The sequence below is a fragment of the Hypomesus transpacificus genome, chromosome 10 (genome assembly GCF_021917145.1).
Source record: "Hypomesus transpacificus isolate Combined female chromosome 10, fHypTra1, whole genome shotgun sequence".
Classification (NCBI taxonomy): domain Eukaryota; kingdom Metazoa; phylum Chordata; class Actinopteri; order Osmeriformes; family Osmeridae; genus Hypomesus; species Hypomesus transpacificus.
Genome location: NC_061069.1, coordinates 4469634 through 4484740, shown reverse-complemented (window position 1 = coordinate 4484740; position 15107 = coordinate 4469634). Strand labels below are relative to the sequence as shown.

The 15107-nt window shown below is 48.1% G+C and overlaps 1 protein-coding gene across 8 annotated transcripts in view; it reads left to right on the top strand.

Moving 5' to 3' along the window:
- Nucleotides 1-15107, top strand: part of mbnl1 (muscleblind-like splicing regulator 1) — a 29220-nt gene that overhangs the window by 441 nt on the left and 13672 nt on the right. For 2 of the 8 annotated variants that reach the window (XM_047027300.1, XM_047027295.1), the window contains exons 1-2: nt 4186-4723; nt 12611-13550. In XM_047027300.1, coding sequence (XP_046883256.1) covers nt 13302-13550 — 249 coding nt within the window. In that variant the 5' untranslated portion in view covers nt 4186-4723; nt 12611-13301. Of the gene's footprint in view, nt 1-4185; nt 4724-4871; nt 5739-11900; nt 12002-12610; nt 13551-15107 lie in introns of those variants that run through there. The other 6 variants (XM_047027299.1, XM_047027301.1, XM_047027302.1 and 3 more) reach the window with 6 other exon arrangements.

Here is a 15107-nt window from a genome sequence, read left to right as displayed (position 1 = left end):
ATACTTTAAATGTTGTTTATGTTTCAAGCAATTCTCACAGAAAAAGCAAAAGTGGCTGAAATGACCGACCAAAGTGTAGCTGGTTGTGTAGGGTGTTGCCATTCGTGTTCATGTTATCTCAGTGATAAGACTGGAGTCTGAATGCTAACTGCATGGCCAAATGTGTGCAGGTGTCAGTTGGGGACAAATCGGCCACATAAACATGTCCTCTATCTGTGTTTCACACCTGATACACTTCATGTGCACCTGCTTCTCCCAAGTGTGCCAGAGAGATCATTAAATAGCTTTTCAATACAACGCAATAATTACATTGTTGTTCCTAATAACCCTCAGTAGTTACATTTGCATATCGTAGATTTGTGAGCCTCTTCAGTCTTTTTATGTAATTGCTAACGTATGAACTCAGTATAATTATTCTGTTTGCGGAAACCTTGGGACTCATACACAACTAAAAAGAGTTGAATCTTGCCGGCCATTTTGAAGCTAGCACGTAGCTTGCTTCTCTATTCCACTGGCCTGCAATACCGAAACCACGCTGTGAAATGGCTGATGCTGAAAGTAGCTCAGCTGTAGGCCTGTCTTTGACGTGTGTGTGAATGCCTGTAATAGAGCAGTGTGTTTAGACGCTTGTGTGTATTTATGTGTGTGTGTGTGTGTGTTTGTGTATGTATGAGTGTGTGTGTTGGTGATAGATGGGCGGTTAGGGTTTGGCTCATAAAGGGCCTGGGACATTTCCCCAGTGCAGTGAGAGTTCACATCAGCTAGCCAGTGTCATTTACAAACGGCTGGGAAATAGCAGAGCGCTGAGCGGAGATGAGATGTTCACCCAAGAAAGAGAGAGTCAGACTGGGTTAGATAGTGAGAGCGGCAGAGAGAGAGAGTGAGTGAGAGAAATTAAGAAAGAAATCAAAAGATAGAAAGAAACAGAAATCGAGACAGTAAAAGATATGGATGAGCAGGATGAGTAACACCACACCAGCTCCAGTTAGTTTCCTCTGACTAGGTGGCACTCATGATGGTATAGGGTGATTGGGTGCTTTTACAACCACACACACACACACAAACACGCACACACAAACACTGACACCTCTTCCTGTTCTCTATCAGTTAACGTTCGCTGACAACCACCGCCCGCCTAGTTTCGAAAATGGAATTAGCAATGCAGCAAGCTACAGTTTCTCAACCGCAGTGTGGCTCTTCCTGTTGCAGACGCGTTCCTCATACTGAGAGACTTTCTGAGGCTCCTCTGGTCTCATCTGGAGCTACCTGACGCTAAGTGCACTAAAGAGAAACCCTCCAACTAACTGTCTAGTATCGTGATCACTCTTCATAGAGGAAGAAAAAAAAAAAGGGGAAAGAGGAGAGGAGAGGAGGAACACTGTTGTGAAAAGAGATGAGGTTGACATCACAGATTAAACACAGTCAGATCATAAACTGATAATAAGGACTTCTAATGAATAGGGTTGGTTTGTCTTCACAAATACTGAGTGTGGAAAATTAATTCAAAGTACTATATTTTCAGGTAAATTGTCAGCTGGGAGCCAGTGCTCTGAATGTGGTGTTTGTAGTTTAAATATTAAATGTATGTTGCGTCACAGAGACAGGCAGGCCCTAAGGACATGAAGGGAAATGCAGAGAATCCAAATGAAGCAGTTGGGGAAGAGAGAGAATGGAAGAAAGACAGCATGTGCCTGATTTGTTTTTGAATGTATTGTATTCACTCACTTTGCTGTTTCTTCATGCTGTGGGAAGTGTTCACCCCACCATGGAAACATTGAAATGAGTTGAAATGAAGTGGCGGCGAGGGCGAGGGAGAGGCAGAAGAAGAGAATCTGGAAGGAAATGGAAATAAAAATGGGCAGACGCCGAAGGAAAGGAAGGGGGTCCTCGAGACAGAAGAAGAATATGAGAGAAAGGACGAGTGTGTGTTCAGCATGGGTGTGATGTCAGCTGCAGAGAGAGAGAGAGAGAGATAGAAAGAGAGAGAGAGAGAGCTAGAAAGAAAGAGAGAGAGAAACAGAGGAAATTCCACGTCAGTGTCTGAGTTTCACAGCGAGCCCAGATCTCAGGGAGGCTTTTTAATGTGTCTCGGATGGAGGCAGAACAGCATCAATCACTCCGTTCCTCTGCGGAGGCTCTCAGCCAACTCCACACCCCCACCCCACCTCCACTCCCGCCACCAATCACCCCAGTCAGGGTGACCTGGCCGGTAACCAGTCTTACATGGGGTAAACACATTACACAACTCCTCTATCTGCACTGGCTGTCGCATTCAACTGTCCTGACTATGCTGTTGACTTGGAGTTGTTGAACTTCAAGAGAAAGATAGAGAGAGAGTGAGAGGGCGACCCCCAGTAAAGGGAGTGGTCTGAGGCCGGCGTGGGGGATCAGTCAGTACACTGCCTTGTTGCTGTCCATGTTTTTGGTGAGATTAGCACCCGGGGTGGAGGCTGCGCATCAATTAGAGAGGAATTATCACCAGTCCTGACGTGAGGAGAGACCAATGAGAACGACAGGGAGGGGGTGAAGAGAGACAGACAGAGAGAGAGAGAGAGAGAGAGAGAGAGACCAGAGAGAGACCAGAGAGAGACCAGAGAGAGAACCGAAAGGAGTGGGAGTGCAAGAAAGACAGAGAGAACAAAATAAAGAGAATCAAATTAAGGTGGGAGAGAGGGAGGGAAAGGTTGTGTCTGTGTTTATACTGTTGCAGGGTGAAGAGTGTTAAGGGAATGATGTTTCATATCAGATGGATGAAACGACTACTTCAGGAAATGAAAAACTTACTGTAGTGCACCTGTTCTTCAACATAGGTCGGGTGAGGTGCAGGTCAAATGGAAACAGAGAGCTCCCGTTCTCTTAATGACTGTTGAAGTAAAGCCTGAGTTTTCTCCAGGGCTCACTAGAGGTCAGCTGATCAAAACTGAGGGCACACACAGTTTACCGGTATATCAGGTGTGTATTCACACTGTCATGTTTGAGTGAAAACAACTATGAAGTATATGAACATACTTTGTCACGAGGCCATTTTCTGGGGACACTAGGTTTGCAGGGCTGATGATTTGCATTGCGAATGCTGATGAAACGCTTTTCTGTAACTGTCAAGTTGCAAGAAACGGATGTCACTCGCAACGTGGGAGTCACTTTCTAGACTCACAACTAATAAGGTCCAATGAGTGTGTGTGGTGTGTGTGTTTGTGTGTGTGTGTGGGGGGGGGGGGGGGGGGGCAGGGAGGAAGATGTTAGCTGCTAGGTGTCATGTAGCTGACACCAGAGGGGCCAGGTCTCCACGTCGGCCGGATATTGCAGCAACAAGGTCCTGATCCAGGAATGAGCAAAGCTTCTCTCCAGAGGCAGAAAGGTGGCCAAATCCTTTCAAATCCTTTGAGCATTTGCCCCAGTCTGTTTTCAGTTTCGGGTGTGGGGGTGCAGGGAGTTGAAGTTTTTGCAGCAAAAATTAAAGTGCAGATTTGTTTTTGAAAATATTTTAAATAGTGTTTGCGCAGGCTTCATACTGCTAGAGACAAGACCAGGCTAGTGCAGACTAAAGCAGACCAGTATGTGTGAGTGTGTGTCTGTGTGTGTCTGTATGTGTATATGTGTGTCTGTATGTGTATGTGCAGAGGTAATGAGGGAGGGCGGCAGAGGTCAGGACAACAGCCAGGCCCAATTTGTCCCTCCCTCTCCTCGTTTTTTTCTATAATTATTCCTTCGTTGGCCTTCATCTATTAACTCTCCGTAACTTCTTTTCAACACAACACTGTCACTTGTTCTTCTTTCCACTCTTTTTATCAATTTATATTTTATTTTTTATTTTATTTTAATAGACATTCGATGTATCTATTTTCCCCTCTTTTGTCTTTCTCTTTTTTCTTTCCTTTTCCCTGTTTCTAAATGGTTTTCCCCTCCTTTTCTCCTTCTACCCTCTCTCATTTCCTCCTATTGGCGTGAGAGGGATAGTGTGGCTGCAACAGAGAACCACTTCCTGGTGTTGGTTTAAGGGGCGTGGTCAGCTGGATTCTGAAAGAGAGAGAGAGAGAGAGAGAGAGAGAGAGAGAGAGAGAGAGAGAGAGAGAGCGAGAGAGAGAGAGAGAGAGAGAGAGAGAGAGAGAGAGAGAGAGAGAAAAAAAGAGAGTAAGAGAAAGAAAGAAAGAAAGAAAGAAAGAAAGAAAGAAAGAAAGAAAGAAAGAAGAGCTACAGGGGAAAATCTGTTAAATGTAGTCAGTCCTGCACAGTTCTCCTCCTCTTGCTCCTTTTCTCCAATCCTCCCCTCTTCCCTTCCTCCTCCTCCTCCTCCTCCTCCACAGCTGTTGCTACTGCCGCCCAGCGAGAGCAGACCAGAACCCAGACAGATACACAAACACGCACACTCACACACACACTTTAGCTCAGCACAACATAGCCCTGCTGCTACGGGGAGCAGGGAGGGGAGAGACACTAGCGCAAGGAGCCAACGCAGCACTGCACACACACGCGCGCGTACCCAACACACACACATACACGTATTCCTCCACTCTGTCAGGCTCCTCCAGTCGTCCGCTGCTGCTGATTCATTCGCTCGCTCGTCCTCTCTTCTGCCGGTTCTCTCGCTCGCTGTGCTCTGCCCGCCTCAGAATGGTCCAGCCGGTGCCTGGGGCTCTGCTGTCTCAGCCTGTCTGAACACACACACACACACACTGTCAACAGACACGCGGATAGGCGCACGATCCGAACAGCAATGTGAGAGGTAAGGATTTCCTTCCATCTCTCTCTCTTTTACTCCCTCACTCAAGCTCTCTCTCGCTCTCTCTCTCTGTCTCTCCTTCTCTCCGTCTCTCTCGCTCTCTCCATCTCTTTCCCTCTGACTCTTTTTTTCCTTTGATCTAGATTGTTCTCTGTCTGTCTGTTGCTGTCTGGACTTTTAGAAGTCAGGTTGTGTGTCTGCTGAAGACCGACACGCCGAGACTTCATAGCTGTCTCATGCCTGCATCTGTGTTTGTTCTATGTGCCGGGCACTGGCTTAACATATGTTTGTTATGGCTTGTCTTTATCACTGTCACACAAACCCACACACACACACACACACACTTTGAGGCAGCAGAGCACATTCCAGACTGAAAACGGAAGGTCACACAATAGTCCTTAGTTCCTGAGCCTAGCTCTCGTTGCAGTAAGATTTCTCTGTACGTGTGTGTGTATGTGTGAAGGTGTGTGTGTGTGTGGCTGTGTGTACAGAGACCAGTGGTTGTTCCAGGAAGCAGTGAGGTGGATCAATAGTTCGCCCACTCAACCTCCATTCCCCATGTCTGACTCAAGGCTGAGCATGGAAGGGCAGAATCGGACTAGAGATTGGTTAACTAGCAACACGTGAAAACACCCATTTTGCAGCTCGCTCTCCCCCTCGCTCCTCGTTTGTCAGCGTCAGCCCCAAAAGATCAGCGTGATTGTGCGTGTGTGTGTGTGAACGCGTGTGCGCGTGTGCTCAGTAAGGTGAACTCCCCCGCCTGCTGCATGTAAATTCAGTGTGACATGTGAAGCTGCCACGACCTTATATGGTGTGCCCTGTATTTCAGTACAGTAGGAGCTGCCAAACATTCCGGGTCGCAGGAGGAGAGAGTGTGTGAGAGGGTGTCTCTGTCTGCCCTGTGTGTGTGTGAGTGTCACTGAGAGAGTAAGGGAGAAGAAGAGAGGGACGAAGAGCAAGAAAGAGAGACATTCACAGTGAATGGAGGATTTTTACTTGACGATAGACCCATTTTAAAGTAAGTTGTTTCCTACTTTCGCTTACTTTGAGAGATTTAGAGATCTGAAAGGTCTCCGACCGACTTTGGTGAGTACTTTCCGAAAACTCGCTGAATGTTTGTTTGTGCTGCGAAGCGGAGGAATTTTGTTTACACTGTCTGAAATTTACACAGAATAGATTGTTCAAACTAAAGTGTTAGGTGCAGGGGCTTGACTGTGGAACCAGACCTGAGGTCTGCGGTTCTCCAAACCCTGACTGAAGCACATCTGTGTCTGACAAGTGGTATTACGAAGTGAACTGTTTGAAACCAATGGGCGTTCATTTGAATATCCTTAGGCTTAGTCACCTCTCGTCTCGTCTCCTCTCGTCTCCTCCCTCCTGTCCTCTCCCATCCTCTCGTCTCCTCTCATCTCCTCCCTCCTGTCCTCTCCACTCCTCTCGTCTCCTCTCCTCTCGTCTCCTCCCTCCTGTCTTCTCCCATCCTCTCCTCTCGTCTCGTCTCCTCTCGTCTCCTCCCTCCTGTCCTCTCCACTCCTCTCGTCTCCTCTCCTCTCGTCTCCTCCCTCCTGTCTTCTCCCATCCTCTCGTCTCGTCTCCTCTCGTCTCCTCCCTCCTGTCCTCTCCCATCCTCTCCTCTCGTCTCCTCTCCTCTCGTCTCCTCCCTCCTGTCCTCTCCACTCCTCTCGTCTCCTCTCCTCTCGTCTCCTCCCTCCTGTCTTCTCCCATCCTCTCCTCTCGTCTCGTCTCCTCTCGTCTCCTCCCTCCTGTCCTCTCCCATCCACTCCTCTCATCTCCTCTCGTCTCCTCCCTCCTGTCCTCTCCCATCCTCTCCTCCCCTTAGTTGAGGCGAGGATGAGGAATGTTGTTGTTATGAGTTAGAGGGTTTAGAGTGGCCTAAACAGGAGCGCACACACATACACACTCAGACACATTCACTGAGGACAGCGGGATGTGGAGAATATAGACAGACAGTATGGAAGGAGTTTGGAACACCAAGAGTATAGATCATTTCTTCTCATCAGGTTGCTCCTTGCCCTGGTTTTTACACTGTGTGTGTGTGCGCTTGTGGCTGTGTAGGCACATGGTGACACATTTACACACACACACACACATGCACACATGTGCACGTACACACGTGTCCACTTGTGCACGTGTGTGTGTCTGTAAGTGTGTGTGTCTGTAAGTGTGTGTGTGTGTGTTTCTTTAAGTGTGTGTGCTCCCCTGTGTCTGGGATCCCCCCTCCAGCTAGGATTAAGAGTGTGAGATGGTCTTGCTGACAGCTTGATCCTTCATTACTGAGGTGATACAAGCATGGTAGCTACTACCCTTCTACCGGCATCAGGCCACACAGCACACGCCCCTGTACCAAATGCAATGCAGGCTTTCACACACACACTCTATCATAGATAACTTGGAGTTGATGTGAGTTTATGACTCCAGCATCACAAATGAGGTGAGAGGTAATCAACTAGACTTCAACGGGCTGTGACAGGCATGCTATCGGGCTAATAAATGTGTTCGGCGCTGTGAATGAAATTGTGTTTTCTGTACTGTGGGTCACAGGTCCATATCTGTGTATGTATGTGTGTGTGGGTGTGGGTGTGTGTATGTGTGTGTGTGTGTCAACACCAATCCTGTTGTTCTTTTGCTGGACCCTTGCATCAGCCCCTGCATGTCTGAGCAGTAAACCCCAGACACCCTAGACCCATCCACCTCCAGGGACAGAAGGCTGGAACTTTTAATGATAGCTTTCACCCTGTGTCCTCCCCTCATTATCTTTCTCTGCTCTGCTCTCTCCCTCTCCTGCTCGCTTTGGGACTGTTTAGGATTCGTCCATTTGGGAAAATTCTCTCTATCGCAATTGGCCGAGTTCATCATGGGATGCAGGTGTATATGCTGTACGATGTCTCAGCATTATGGATTACAAACCTAACAAGCTTGTTTATCAGTCTCCAAGACCTTTTACTCTACCATGAGAATTTATGCTCATCTACAGACCTCACACGTATGTGTGTGTGTACATGTATGTGTGTCTGTATGTGTGTGTGTGTGTGTGTGTGTGTATGTGCGGCCAGGATTACCAAGCCGGGGAGATGGTGTGTAAATCCGAGCCGATAGCCTTCTCATTAGACCATAAGGCCTGCCATTATACTCAGTGTTTCCGTAGAGTTGAACACATCCGCGCACACACCCTGTCAAGCAGAAACGCACACGAGCACATTCTGTCAAACACGCCGTCACACACATATCAACAAACACTATCTCTTTCTCCTTTTCCCCCTTCTCTTTCTCTCTCTCGCTCACTCTCACTCACGCACACACACTCACACAAAGACACACACACACACACTGCCACACTTTGTAAAAGAGACACACACTTATACATTCACAGCAGTTTAAACAGACTGCATGGAGCGAAGGGGGTGTGTGTGCGTGAGCGTGTGTGTGTGTTTGTTGGTTGGTTCGAGCCACATAACACGGCATTGTCTGCAAAAGTTTGCTCTCGGTTCTGTCAATGAATAGACGTTGTTTGTTGTGTCTCTAACCACATACTGTCTTTCACCAACCAATCACAGGACCCAATAACAAACCTGTCACTACTCTTAAGAAATGTAGTTGATGATGATAATGATGTTCCTGTGTGTGTCTGTGTGTGTGTGTGTGTGTGTGTGTGTGTGTGTGTGTGTGTGTGTGTGTGTGTGTGGATGCATGTGTGTTGTTACCCTAGCCATAGCCTTACTCTCTTCCTCTCTGTTTCTGTCTTTCGGCTATTTAACAACATGAGAAAATGCTGTTGTCAAGGAAACGCTGTTTACTCTGGGATGTATTGCTGTGTGTCATGGCAGAGACAAGGTTGATAGAGCTGCAAGCCTGTTTATGTGTGTGCATGCGTGAGGGGCATATGAGTGCTTGCATGTGTCTGCGCCCTTGTCTCTGTGTCTGTGTGTATGTGTGTGTGTGTGTGTCCTGTACAGTATGTGCGTGTGTGCATGTGTGTGTATATATGTAGAGGTGTGCGTTAAGGTTAGAGAGGGCGATATCGATGTCTGATATTCCTAGCCTGGATGATCAGGCCAGACCTGCGGTGTTGCATTTCCTGCAACGTCCTCTAGTGATGACCTGTCTCTCTCAGCGCATAGTCCTCCTGACTCTTAGTCTCTCTCTCTCTTGTCAATATGCTGAAACCACCACATCCGAAAGCATTGGGCCACGTGAAACCCCCCCACCCACACCCCCCCCCCCCCCCCCTCCCATCTGCTGTGTCCTTTCCTTTTATTGCAGACGCGACAACTAGTTCAGGGTTCTTCAAATCATGCATTTTCTGAGGGGGTCGTTTTTATTTTTATTGGAACCCGAGCTTATTGGATCTTGAACTACCATTTGTTTACTTTGTTAACTGCTGGTACAGGTTGGATCACCTAACATTTAGTACAAGCTCATGCTGTGCAATGCTAAAATGTGTTAGATAGGTTAGGCCACGTTATGCCATGCAATGCTTGGTCATGTAAAGCTATGCTAGGCTAATCCTGCAGCTTGGAGCCATTCTTCAGGAAGCCTTATTGCGAACATGAACCACACCCTCTGTCTTGTTAAAGGCAAGCAGCCAGTTGTTTGTCAAAATGGCGACGGTCTATTTCTTGGCTGAACTGTATGCAGACCTCTCTGAGCCTGAACACTTAGCAACGGGTCATCGACAAGAAAACATAAGTGTCCAGACAGCAAGCATCACATTTGCTTCCTAGTTACCAGTTTGGAATCAGACATTATCAAGGACAAAGCAAACATTTAGTTTGATGACTCTCAATTGAAAAAAACTCTGACTGTGTGTGTGTGTGTGTGTGTGCGTGTGTTTGTGCGCGAGTGTATGTGTGTGTTAGTGAGTGTGTGTGTGCGTTTAGCGTTTGATGTGTTTGCACTCATCAAGGTTGTTTGAGAGGCCTGAGGTCCGCTTTGTGAGGCGTGTGGATCATTAGAGATGAAGCTGTGATCAGGCAGGCTGAGGCGTGTGGTGTCAGGTGACCAAGACGCTTCCTCCTCTGGCAGTCCGGTCATGGCCCTGCCACATGGTCTGCTTGCGAAAGACAGAACGCGTCTCTTCCGTTTTCTGCTTCACTAATCCCTCCTTTTCTCTTTTCAGCCGTCCTGCCAAGCTTTCTCGTTTTTTCTCCCCCCCCACCCATCTACCTGTGTATCGCGCTCTCTTGAGATATTTCTCTCTTGCTGTTTGCTTTTCGATTCTTCTGTTTCTCTCTTCCTCTGTGCATCTCTGCTCCCTCCAACTCATCCTCCCTTTCTACCTCTATCCCCCCCCCCCCATCTTCCTTCCATTCTCAATGACCTTGCACCAAGCACCGAGCCCTTGCTGCTAACACTGCTGGGACACAATGGTCCAGACAGGCATATTGAGGCCACAGAGACAGAGGGATGGAGAATGGAGAAGGGGGAGAGATGGGGGAAGAATAGAAAGAAAGGAAGGGTGCCATCAAGAGAGTGGGTCTGTGTAAGCCTGAACATTTCATAACAGAAAAGACCTTTCTACAGCAGATTGGAGTAGGCCTACATCCGAAACAGTTTACTCTGAGGTGACCCTGAACCCAACATAGTTATATGGGAACTGCTTAACACCATGAACAACACAGTTCCTGAAGAGGAATCGGGTAAGGGTTGATAGGGATATGAATGGAGAAAGCAGTGATGTTAATAAATATATATACCCATGTTCAGACATGCAACTATACTGATATAACAGGCCCATTAAGAAATTATCATACCAGGGCACAGAGATCTTTCACTCACCCACTTATACACTCTCAAAAGAATACACAGAATAAATGTTAATGTTCATTTTGTTTTAGTCAGAGGGTAAAATTCAATGTGTAGTGTACAGATAAAAGTATGGCAATTTTGGATTCAGCTCTGGAACAGATAATATTTTTTTTTCTGTATATTTCAATTTTTGCTTTTACTTTATTGTACTACAAAGCTAACAGTGTGTAGTGTGTGCATGTGTGTGTATGTGTGTGTATGTGTGTGCATGTGTGTGCGTGTGTGTGCATGTGTGTGTGCGTGCGTGTGTATGTGTGTGCGTGTGTGTGTATGCTGTTCTATGACTTCATGGTATAAAGGTCTCTTTCACAAGCCTGAGCTATTTCTTCTCAACCGGAGGTCATTTCGGGTGAAGCCATGACAGTTTGGAAAAATCTGAAAGTATCTATCTCTCTGTCGAGTAGAGCTACTAAGATACCGTGTGTTGCCAGGCAGTCTGAGTAACAAAGAACTGTGAAGCCTGACATTGGGGGTTCCACAGCAGTTCCTGGCAGAGCCCAGCGGCACTGAACTCACAAGAGGTGTTTGCAGGAACCTTGTTTCTCCCTGCAGGGTGTGGTGTGTTACCCTGCCCTTGTGATAAGAGGAGGACTAAGCCCCTGGGTTTTCAAATCAGTCAAATTCATCACACAAACTGTCAGGTCCCACTTTGGTACTGTTTTGCCTGTTCATACTCCGAATTCAAATGAGCTGTGTGGAAATCAGTCATGTTGTGGCCCAACTTCCCCCGGCGAATGTAAGGGAGTAAGGTCTGTGCAAGGTAGAGGGGAATTATCTCTCAATAAGCAAGAATGTACTTGATGCATTGTGAAATATCGATTGCGTAAGGAGAGGGAGATTCATCGTCCTTAGTTATTATGGTCTGCTTCCAGGAATCAGATAGTTGTCATGGCAGGAAAAGTGATTAGATAGGCCTCGTCTCTCTCTCTCTCTCTCTTTATTTCTCTCTCTTCTTCCTCTTTCTCCTCTCACACACTTCATTGCTCTCTCTCTCATCCCTCTTTCCCCTCTTTCCCTTCACCCACCCACCCACCCCCCCTCTCTCTCTCTCTCTCTCTCTCTCTCTCTCTCTCTCTCTCTCTCCTCTCTCTCTCTCTCTCTCTCTCTCTCTCTCTCTCTCTCTATCTGGTGGCAGTCAGCGCAGGTCAACCGTTCTCTGGCTCCTCCCCTCACCTGGCTGTCAGCCCAGAATGTTGCTGCAACTCTGCTTGCTCTGATTGGTCCCTGCTTGCACACCGCTTCTCGGTGCAGGAAGTGAGCCCTCCCCTTCCCCTGCCAGGCCCTCCCTCCGGCTCTCCCCAAGCTTCTGCTCGTCCTCTCTCCCTTCTCCTGTGTGGCCCTTTCTCGCTCTCTCTCTCTCTCTCTCTCTCACTCTGACTCTTTCTTTCTGTCTGTCACTGTTTCTTTTTCTTTCTAAATAGATTTGCCACGGTTGGGTGTGTGCTGGGCTCCACTGTAAGTGATATGGGATTTGATTTGGTGTTCATGGTCCAACCAGAAGAGGTGGAAAGTTGTGAAAGGCCGCTTTGTACAGGTTTTGTCTGGGGTGAGCGTGTTAGTGTGTGTGTTTGGCATGGGGTAATGAATGTGTGTTTGTGTGTGTGTGTGTGTTGGAGTGCAGGGAGGGTGAAGGTTGTGTTTGTTTTAGCAGACACCCATGCATTGCAGACATTTTTACATATTATTGGTTCCCACAGCTGCATTGCTGTTCCATGACTGGACCGCAAGATTTAAGTCCATTATGCGTGCTTAGAGACGGGAGGGGGATGAGGAATGAATAGGATAAATCAGGTTAAAAGAAACAGTTGAAAGATTTGGTGACATTGCTAAACATACCTCCTCTCTGTTTGCATTCCTTTCTTTCTTTCTATCTCTTTCTTTCTCTCTCTTTCTCTTTCTTTCTTTCTTTCTTTCTTTCTTTTTCTCTCTCTCTCTCTCTCTCTCTCTCTCTCTCTCTCTCTCTCTCTCTCTCTCTCTCTCTCTCTCTCTCTCTCTTTCTCTTTCTTTCTCTCTCTTTCTCTCTCTCTCTCCCCTCTCTCTCTCTCTCTTTCTCTCTCTCTCCAGAAGTGCCTTCCCTGACGTCCGCTGCAGCTTCAACCCGCTTATCGAGCCTAAACTCTGCTCCTTGCTCCAGCCCGCCACATCGCGCTTGCTGCCGCGGCAACCATCACGGCAAGAGACATACGCCTGACCGTCCCCGCGTACGTCTGCAGCCAGACCTGCCGTCCCCTATCGTCCTCCAGCCTCACCACCACCGCCTCCAGGAAGCCAGTGTCCAGCCTCAGCTGCCCCGCCGATCAACAGCCTCGTCCGGCTACGCAGCACCTCGCCTCTCCCCTCGCCCTCCGGACCTCCAGACCTCCGGACCTTGAGCATCCACTCCCCCCTGAACCTCCCCCTGCATCCCTCAGCGCTGGTCGACCTCAGCCCCTATCTGATCCAGTTTCTCCGTTCACGAGGGTCGGCTCTGGCTCGGGACGCGTCCTGCTGGCAAAGACCTGGCCTTGCCGTCTGTGTGAGAGCGAGCTGTGTAGATGGACCCTGGTGCCGTTTGATTCTCACTGCGCCGTGACCGCTGGAGCCGTGGACATAGGAGGAACATGTCCCAGTGACACACACACTGACTCACACACACACACTGACTCACACACACACACTGCAGAATAGCCTCCCCTTCCCTGTTACCTGGATATTCTCCCCGAGAGTTTTATCGTCGAGCATAACACACAGAAGGAGTGAGCTCGAACTGTAGCGTATGGTGGACCACCCCTTCTCCGCACACACACAATCTATCACATCCCACATCGCCCCGGATTATTGTCCGGCCGCCATGGCGTTGAACATGGCCCACATGCGGGACACCAAGTGGCTCACGTTGGAGGTGTGCCGGGAGTTCCAGAGGGGCACGTGCTCGCGCACCGACCAGGAGTGTAAGTTCGCCCACCCAGCCAAGAGCTGCCAGGTGGAGAACGGACGTGTCATCGCCTGCTTTGACTCCCTCAAGGTGAGAACATCATGTGCAATACCCTTGCCTCACTGTTTGTTTCACAGACTGCCATACAGACAGACAGATAAGAAGACAAACAGGCAGACAGACAGGCAGGATGCCTGGGTATGTGTTCACCATATGATGTTCTAGGCAGAACCACATGCTCTCTTCTAACACGACATCTGGCCTCATGTGCTTTCACTGGCCCTGCCTACTTCTGGTCAGGTGACTGGAATATGTGACGCAGTGATTGGAGGAAATGGGGGGAGGGAAGTATACACTTTGAGAGTGTCACGTTGTGCAGGAGCTTCTCTCAAGGGCTCGTTCTCTGTCTGATCTGCATGAAAAAGCACATGTGCAAACAAGCACATTTAGTGTTGTGCCAAAGTTATGATGCATTATAGCAGTTGTACACATGACTAGACACAGACACAGTCTCTCTCTCTCTCACTCAGACATACACACAAATGTTCAAACACACAATGAGCTGAATAGGGTAGCCGTGGTGAGGCTTTCACTCGGTCTAGCCACTTCCTGTGTGGAAACCATAGGGGCAGTTACAGAGGGGGTTGTGTGTGTGTGTGTGTGTGTGTGTGTGTGTGTGTGGGGGGGTGCAGGGTGTAGAGTAGGGGCAGCGTATGCAGTAATTTTCCATCTATTTTTAAGAGGCAACAGAAAGGCTACTCCCACTGACCCCTTACTTTATTTGTAGAGATCTGCACATAGAGTTTATAACCTAGCAAAGACATGCATAGGCACACAGCAGGAGGAAGAGGGGGGGGTTCAGTACATTTAGATGTATTGGCACTTGAGTGTACCAAAACTTGAACAGGCCCACTTGTCATAGTGTCCCTCTTTATAATAACATATTCTTTCTCAGTACACGTCCCTCTCCTGAACTGCAGCCCCAGCCATAGTTGGGTCATTTCTGTGTCAGGCTTATGGGAAGATTTAGTCAGAGTCGGTATTAAAGTCAGAGTCAGGGTCAGTATTAGTGTCCGAGTCAGGATCAGTATTAGAATCAGGGTCAGTATTAGAGTCAGAGTCAGGGTCAGTATCAGAGTCAGTGTCAGTATTAGAGTCAGGGTCAGTATCAGAGTCAGAGTCAGGGTCAGTATTAGAGTCAGAGTCAGGGTCAGTATTAGAATCAGGGTCAGTATTAGAGTCAGAGTCAGGGTCAGTATTAGAGTCAGGGTCAGTATTAGAGTCAGGGTCAGTATTAGTCAGGGTCAAAGTTGGGTGTGGGCCAGCCGTGTGTGTGTGAGCTGACTGAATGACGTGTTTACAGCCAAATGTGGACAGTGGAACATTGTCTGTTCTCTGCTCTGTACTGCTCTGCCCCTCGTCCCAGGCCAGCCCTGTGTGTGAGCCTTTCCTTTGAGGGAGAGACTGTGTGCATGTGAGCATATCATATGTGTGCTCCAAAGAAGCTCTGCAGCTTTGGTCTGAATATGGGCAGACACAACGAGCACCTCACAGACTGGTATCAAAACTTCAGGTCTGCTGCCTCCAAAAAAGGGTAGTTCAACCAGTGTCTGAGTGGAACCAACATCTCTCTCACACACACACACA